At 30.9% G+C, this 7,756-nt stretch overlaps 1 protein-coding gene across 1 annotated transcript; it reads left to right on the forward strand.

Moving 5' to 3' along the window:
* The first annotated feature begins 1,595 nt into the window (after positions 1 to 1,595).
* LOC129904198 (abscisic acid 8'-hydroxylase 4) lies at positions 1,596 to 6,270 on the forward strand. The gene is made up of 10 exons (XM_055979738.1): positions 1,596 to 1,895; positions 2,161 to 2,482; positions 3,204 to 3,353; positions 3,430 to 3,595; positions 3,706 to 3,785; positions 4,326 to 4,412; positions 5,130 to 5,208; positions 5,294 to 5,400; positions 5,676 to 5,794; positions 5,887 to 6,270. The coding sequence occupies exons 1-10, from the start codon at positions 1,690 to 1,692 to the stop codon at positions 6,014 to 6,016; spliced, it is 1,446 nt and encodes a 481-aa protein (XP_055835713.1). The 5' UTR covers positions 1,596 to 1,689; the 3' UTR covers positions 6,017 to 6,270.
* Positions 6,271 to 7,756: the final 1,486 nt, after the last annotated feature.

The following is a 7,756-nucleotide window of genomic DNA, read 5'->3' on the forward strand; positions in this document are numbered from 1 at the left end:
AAAAAGACTTAATCTTTTCACCAAAAGAGAAAAATACCATTTGCATGAGAAAATTCTTTATCTAATGAAAGTGTCAAATTAAAGTTTCAATAACTTCTTCGATACTCATTTTTAAATTACTCTTTCGATATTTTATTTCTTTATTGGGATTGGAATGTTATGAGTTGTGAAAAATTTTAACTTTATAAATTGTTCCTAAATCTAAATCACTCAATGATTCTTTTCAGAAGTTCGAATTGCACATTTTAAGCTCCAATTACAATTCCAGGAGTTTTAAAATCAAGTTCCTGAAGTTCTTCTATATTTTAACTAGGATAGTTTTATCCATTTTAATTTTTTTTGGTAGGAAAATGTGGCTAAATATTAAATAAACTTGACCCACTGACTAAAACTTAATTAACAGTGGCAAAAATGGCTATTTGCAAATTTCTCCCAAATATTACTCAAACATAAAAGCCAAAATTTTACAATAAAAAAGTCCAACTGAACTAATGGATGAACACTATATTCTAATTAACAGACAAAATGGAGGATGTGCCAGGAAGGACTTATAGGGTGGAAAAGGAAAGAAAATGAATAGAAAAAACATTTGGATGTGACATGCTTTCAACTTGTGGTTCATGAATTATTACTATTTTGTTTTCAGAAAATTACCTTGACAACGTATCGTCTTAAAGATAAGAATTTATAGGATAATTAAAATTAACGTGTGTTTTGATATTTTTTGAATAATTAAAATAATCGTGCGTATTAGTTAGAATTGTCAAAATAGGTTGTTCCGGCGAAGCCCAACCCAACCATAAAAGGCTAGTATCCTTACATGATTAGGCAGGTCCCCACGTACTTGTAATATATGCATGAATTTCAAAATTAAAGTTTTTAATTTGAACTCCACATTTTAGGGTATGTTTCTTAGAGAGGAAATGTTTTTTTAAACAATAAGTGAGGTTCTTAATTATTTTTTTAGTATTTGATAAGAAAGTAAGAAAATATTATTTCTTGAATATTTATATATAATTTAACAAAAATAATGTAAAGATCAAAAAAAATAAATTATTATCAAGGGGTCAACAAGTTGCTAGAACAATATAATTAGGGGTGTGGTTGAATCAATGGTGGAATCTCATTTTGGAAATGAAATTATGGATGATTTGTTTAGTGGAATCTCAAGTATTTATTGTAACATTGTGTCTTAATTAATGAAATAATTTTTATATTAGAACGTTATTTTATGAAGGGGAGCCTTGGAGTAATTGGTAAAGTTGCTGCCATGTGACCAGAAGGTCACGGGTTCAAGCCTTGGAAACAGCCTCTTTGCAGAAATGCAAGGCAAGGCTGCATAGCGAGAGCTTTAGTGTACTGGGCTGCCCTTTTAACGTTATTTTATTATCAAAGCTTCCACAAGCTAGTAGAGGAATTAGTTGGCTAAATAGAGATATTTTTTAAGCCCCCAAAAAACTGTCCTATCAAAAAGCACTAAAAATCCCTCAAGTGGAAACATCCATTTACACATTTCATAATTACTTGTCCACTAAATTGAAAAATGAACGACTCAATTTCAACCTCTTTGTTTTCTTTAATTTTTAAACTTTTGGGAACTTTAATTTCTCTACAAATAGAATTAATTAAAACTAAGGCATCAACATTAATTTTTTGTTTAGGACTTAGCAATCTATACGAGTAAAAAAAATGTTTTCTTGGTTTTGGTACATAATTCCCTGCTTAGGATTGCAATACTTATTATTGCAAATCTTATGGCATAATACTGGAAAAACTCCGGCGAAGATTCCGGCAGGCAATCGGGGAATACCGATCATCGGAGAAACCATCCAGTTCATGGCTGCCATCAATAGCAATAAAGGCTTCTATGATTTCATCAAAATTCGACGACTCAAGTAAGATTTAAATTTTATAGTTATATCATATATACGTTGAAAATAAGATAAAATAATGTGTGTTGTAGCAACAATGGATATTTGTTTCGAGTATCAATCAATTACTTGTGTCTCAATCTCAAGTTATTAGTATTAGGTGCGGAACTACTTGTGATAATATAGGGGGATTCAAATTGTTTAAATAAAAACTCTCTAGAAATAGTATAGTTTAATCTTAACTCTGTTTCTTTATGATTTTCATTTGGATTGAATACTTTGTTTGTAGGTATGGAAATTGCTTCAAAACAAATATATTTGGGCAAACACATGTATTTATATCGAGCAGGGAGGCAGCAAAAAACATATTAAATAACGAGGGAGGAAATTTCACCAAGAGGTATATAAAGTCAATCGCGAAACTCGTGGGAGACCAAAGCCTTCTTTGTGCTTCACATCAGCAGCATAAACTCATTCGTTGCCATCTTAGTAGTTTGTTCTCAACAACATCTCTTTCAACAATGGTTAGACAATTTGATGAATTGACAGTTAATAATCTTAGCACCTGGCACCAAAAATCTAGCATTATTATTCTCCACGAAGCTTTAAAGGTTGGTGTCCCTATTAGTCTATTCCATGTTCATTTTAGCCTCAATTTTCAAATTTTATTTGGACTCAACTTGGGCCTGATAAGCCCAAAAAATGATGTTGCTCCATTCCAACCCAACAAAAGGTAGAAATATCGTGTTTGTAATTGGTACAAGTGCAAAAATATTCAATTCTAGGATCACCATTTAACTCATATATGTAGTGTGTAAGAATTTATAAATCTATCCACTTCGGAATAACTTCAGACATACGATGTTTGAAGTTACATTTGGTTGAACTTCAGGCATAAAAGGACTCAAGTTCAATCAATTTTTCCCGTTAGCCGTATGTATCTGAATTCATTAATTTTTGTCTGAACTTGTTTTGAAGTGTATAGATATGCAAACTTCTGTTAAACTAAATGAATACATGATAACAGCGATGTCCAAATAAGATACTCGTGAAAGTTTTACTTTGTAATTCGCCAACTATACAAATTTAAATAGCTTGGGTCATGACCCATCTATTAATTTGACCCATTTTTTGACTTGTTTGAGTTTGATCCGACCTGTCTATTTGTGATCTCTGTATTTAATATACTTATGTACTATCAATCGGTACAAAGAAGTACCCTATAATATATATCATTAGCAAGTACTTTAAATATTTGCAGTTGATCTATATATTTAGAGAATTCACCTGGACGAGTCGAGTTTTCATGAGCTAATTTTTTCATACTTGTAGATAACCCTCGAAGCAATCTGCAAAATGTTAATGAGTTTGGAAGGAAAAAAGGAACTAGAAATGTTGCATAAGGATATTGGGTTGATTTATGAAGCAATGTTGTCATTTCCATTAAGACTACCATGGACCAGATTCTACAAAGGCCTACAGGTAATATGGGCCCATTTTTTAAAGCCCATTAAATTCGTTAACAGGCCCATCTAAAGCCCATTACCATTAATTACAGGCCAGAAAAAGAATTATGAGTTTGTTGGACAAGATAATAGAGGCAAGAAGAAAGTCCAAAGAAACGTATGATGATTTTCTTGATCATCTTTTGATTAAGGATGATCAGATCATACAATTAACAGATGAGCAGATTAAAGATAATATATTAACTATGATTATTGCAGGTTTGTTTTTAATTTAATGTACATGCAGTATATATTAGAGTTTTTTTTTTCTGTTGCTAATTGAAGTCCAAATTGGAATATAATTTTATAATTCCATTTTTTTATGGCAGGTCAAGACACCACGGCTAGTGCAATTACATGGATGGTCAAATATTTGGATGAAAATCCTAAGGCCCTTAACATACTTAGGGTAAAGAATAATTTGTCCCGTCTTAATTTATGTGACAACTTTTGAATTTTGAGATTTAATTAATTTTTTTTATTACTGTAATACTTTTTTTTCTTTTAAATATTTTGAATTGTCATTTATTATGACTTACAATACTTTTTACCTAGTAGCAAAATATATAAATTTTACTTTAAATAACTTAAAGATTTCTTGTCCGAATTTAAAATATTTGTTTCTTGAAATCCGAACTATGTCACATAAATTGAGACAGAAAGAGTGATACTGGAATATGAAATTCAATAGTAGCATGTAGGAGCTATGGTCAAATCTCTCTATAACAATGTCATTTATCTGTATATTTTTTGCTTGCTATAGTGAAATGTTACTATAGAGAACATATAATATAAAAATGGTTTCAAAGGGAACCTTGGCTCGTCATAATAAAATGTTATTACATAGAATAATTGTTATAGGAAAATCTGACCGTAATATCTCGGACCGAATTATTTTTTGAAGTATTTCACAGCCAAAGTTCTAATTATAGAAAGTTGACTGGAATAGGCAGAACAACAAGCACTGCAACAGAAGGTTTCTGGTAAAGCATACCTCAGATTTGAAGATCTGAATTGTATGCCGTATGCATCTAAGGTATTATTTTATTTTGTTCATTCACCTTTTTATTTATGTTTTTCTTCAATTTAGATTTTAGACACTTATTTTTATTTTTCTTATTAGGAATTTCTAAGTGTTGAGTTCAAATTCATGTAAATTGACATTTGACTGATAGTATTATATTTGTCACATAAAATATCCAAAATTTTACAACCCCCACCCTGCACCAAAGAAAAAGGAAGATATTTGAACCTTTATGCAAATAGCTAGCTGGCTGGTTTCACTGTTTACTTTTTGTTAATGGAAAGTATTTCACATCTGATCGGAACAAAATTTCTAGACTCATTATAAGGCTTCGATATTCTTTTTCTTTCTGAGGTAGTTTTTGAAGTGTGAAATAGACCAACACCTAATTTAAAATGATATCAGAGTTGGACCCAAATAGCCTGATAAAGCGCCATTGGACTGTGGTCTGTGGGGGGAGGGTGTGTATGTGAATATAAATCTTGTCCTTGAAATTCATGCTCTATACTAGACATCGGAACCCTAGCTAGATAAATATCACGCTCTGGACCGGATGTGAGTTAGATCCAAGACCTAATTTAACACATTCTTTAGCTAATATACATAGGTTATACATTGATTATATATAATTATATATATATATATATATATATATATATATTATTCACCGACCTACTATTTTTAGTTTAAGCGATGGAATGAGCTGCTAAAGAACCTTTATGCCAACAGGTTATAAAGGAATCACTTCGAATGGCTTCAATAGTGCCCTGGTTTCCAAGAATGGCACTTCAAGATTGTGAAATTGAAGGTTTATTTTAACTTCTTTACAAGAAACTATGAGTAATATATTGAATGGACAATATATTAACCCTCTAATATCTATGTGAATTTAGGATTTACGATCAAGAAAGGTTGGAACATTAACGTGGATGCTAAATCTATACATTTTGATCCAAAGACATTCCATGATCCACATAAATTCATTCCTTCAAGATTTGATGTGAGTTTTTCTACAAACAAACATGACTTTTACGTACCACACACTTGCTCAACAAACACATGACATATATATGTATTAATCTATATAAATTGATATCAGTTAATCGCAGTGAAATAATATACATCCTCACCTTATTTTTGTAATCGATATAGTTTTCCGAAAAAATATCATGATTAATCATACGTAAATTACAATAAGTCGGTACGTGTAAACATATCATCAGGTGTGAATAAATTTTTTTCTTTTGATGATCTCATGTTGTTAAAAATCTTCAGGATGATTCAAAACCATACAGTTTCTTAGCATTTGGAATGGGAGGAAGAACATGCCTTGGACTGCACTTGGCTAGAGCCATGATGCTTGTTTTTGTTTATCGTTTGACCACATCCTACAGGTCCGTGGAAAGTATTAGATTTAGATGAAAGCATTGAAAAATATGCAACTAAAATTTGGGTCTAATATTTATGTTTTTTTTGTTGGTATCAGATGGAAAGTATTAGATTCAGATGAAAGCATTGAGAAATTGACACTTTTCTCGAGACTGAAAAGTGGTTGTCCCGTACTTGTTACGAGTATAGAAGAGGAGAGGGAGTCCTCAAATGCATCAAAAACATGAAACCAAAATGTTCACATTGCAATTATTTGCGTTTCGACGATTTGCCAATATTTCATCATATGGATAGATGGAGAAAAATTGCTGTTTATTAGAGGAATTATAAAGCTTTGTGTTCTTATAAACTTTAGGGTTAAAAAGTTCTTGCCCCAAGCTTAGAAATTATTCTATCCTATGCTTCAATATTTCGATTTCGGCATGTTACATTTAAAACTTTAGACCTACGACAGATAATACAATCTTTTACGACTTCTTATCGCGATTTTGTTATGGGTAACAATCTTGTGACTTTAGATCGGTATCAGTATTAAAATTTGATTAAATCCAGATTTGTGTTGATAAATCCTATATTGAGGTAAAACACTCCTTTACAAAAGTTACTCCACACCCATAAATTGAACTCAAAATCTCTAATTGAATGAATGAGTACTCAATTACCACTTTACCGCAACCCTTTTGGTATATGACCTGTCCAACACAATTATTTATTAACTCGGCCTAGTTTGATACTCCCAATTTAGACCATGAGAAACATTATTAAAATATTTTTAAAAGAACTTTATTATGTGATATGCTTATATACAACAATAATAGAGAAAAAAAGATTTATTAGATGATTAAATAAATTATAAGAAAATTATGCAATAGTTGGACGGGTATCTATGATCCATTATTTAGCCCATGTTAGCTCACTCATCTTAAACTAACTAAACTTTTGAAATTTATTAAGTCAACCCATTTTAAGTTTTAAACCTGTTGAAATTCAATTTACGCCCCACCACCACCCCGCCACCACCACCACAATCATATAACACCTCTCAATCCTAGTTAAGATAGTTGAGATCTTTTCATTCTTAATCAAACGTTTTGGGTTTGAGCTTGTGAAAGTGAAGAAACTAGAAAGTCTCATTCTAAATTAGGCCTATAATGCGCAAATTTAAATTTAATCGATGCTCAGTATGAATATCGATTGAGAAATACCAAAGAAAAAAATAATTGAATTTGAATGAGCTAGGTACTAGTCTACTAGTGGGCAAGTTCACTTGTTTATCAACTGTTTCCCAATTCCAAGTTCCAACTCAAATCTGTGACATCAGTGGCATCCATGAATTTTTTAATTTGGCTTCTTCTAACCTTAACATCATAAGGCAATTGGCATCATTTTACAGGATGTAATATACATAAAAAATGTAGACTAATATATGTTCTTTCCGTTTCAAAATAAATGTTATCTTAGTAAGAATCACGTCCATTAATAAATTAATAAATATCTTTTGAAAATTGAACATTATTAAGAAGATGGAGTATAAGGTTATTGTTGGAAAACATAGTACTAATTTTTGTCTTGAATTTCGAAAGTAACACTTATTTTGGACTTATTTTTTTGTTGTTGTTAAAATAACATTTATTTTGAGAGGGAGAGAGTATCATACAAAGATTTAATGTAATGATGCAAGCTAAGCCTATAATTGATTCAACAAATTCTATCCATGCATGCAACTATATATACATGTAAGGGGTTTTGGAATCATTTCAACCTATATTTAGAAGCATCCCCTTATATATAGGTGATCAGTTCATGAGATCATAACAAATTAGGGTTTAAAAAATCGTAATTACTAATTAATTAAGATTGAGCTACATATGGCCTATAATTTACTGAGAGATCAGAGTTTGTCAATCACATGTCTAACTCATAGGAATCTTAATATTTGATTATTGGTCATCTGGCTAAAAGAATTT

This window comes from Solanum dulcamara, chromosome 9, assembly GCF_947179165.1.
Source record: "Solanum dulcamara chromosome 9, daSolDulc1.2, whole genome shotgun sequence".
Lineage (NCBI taxonomy): Eukaryota > Viridiplantae > Streptophyta > Magnoliopsida > Solanales > Solanaceae > Solanum > Solanum dulcamara.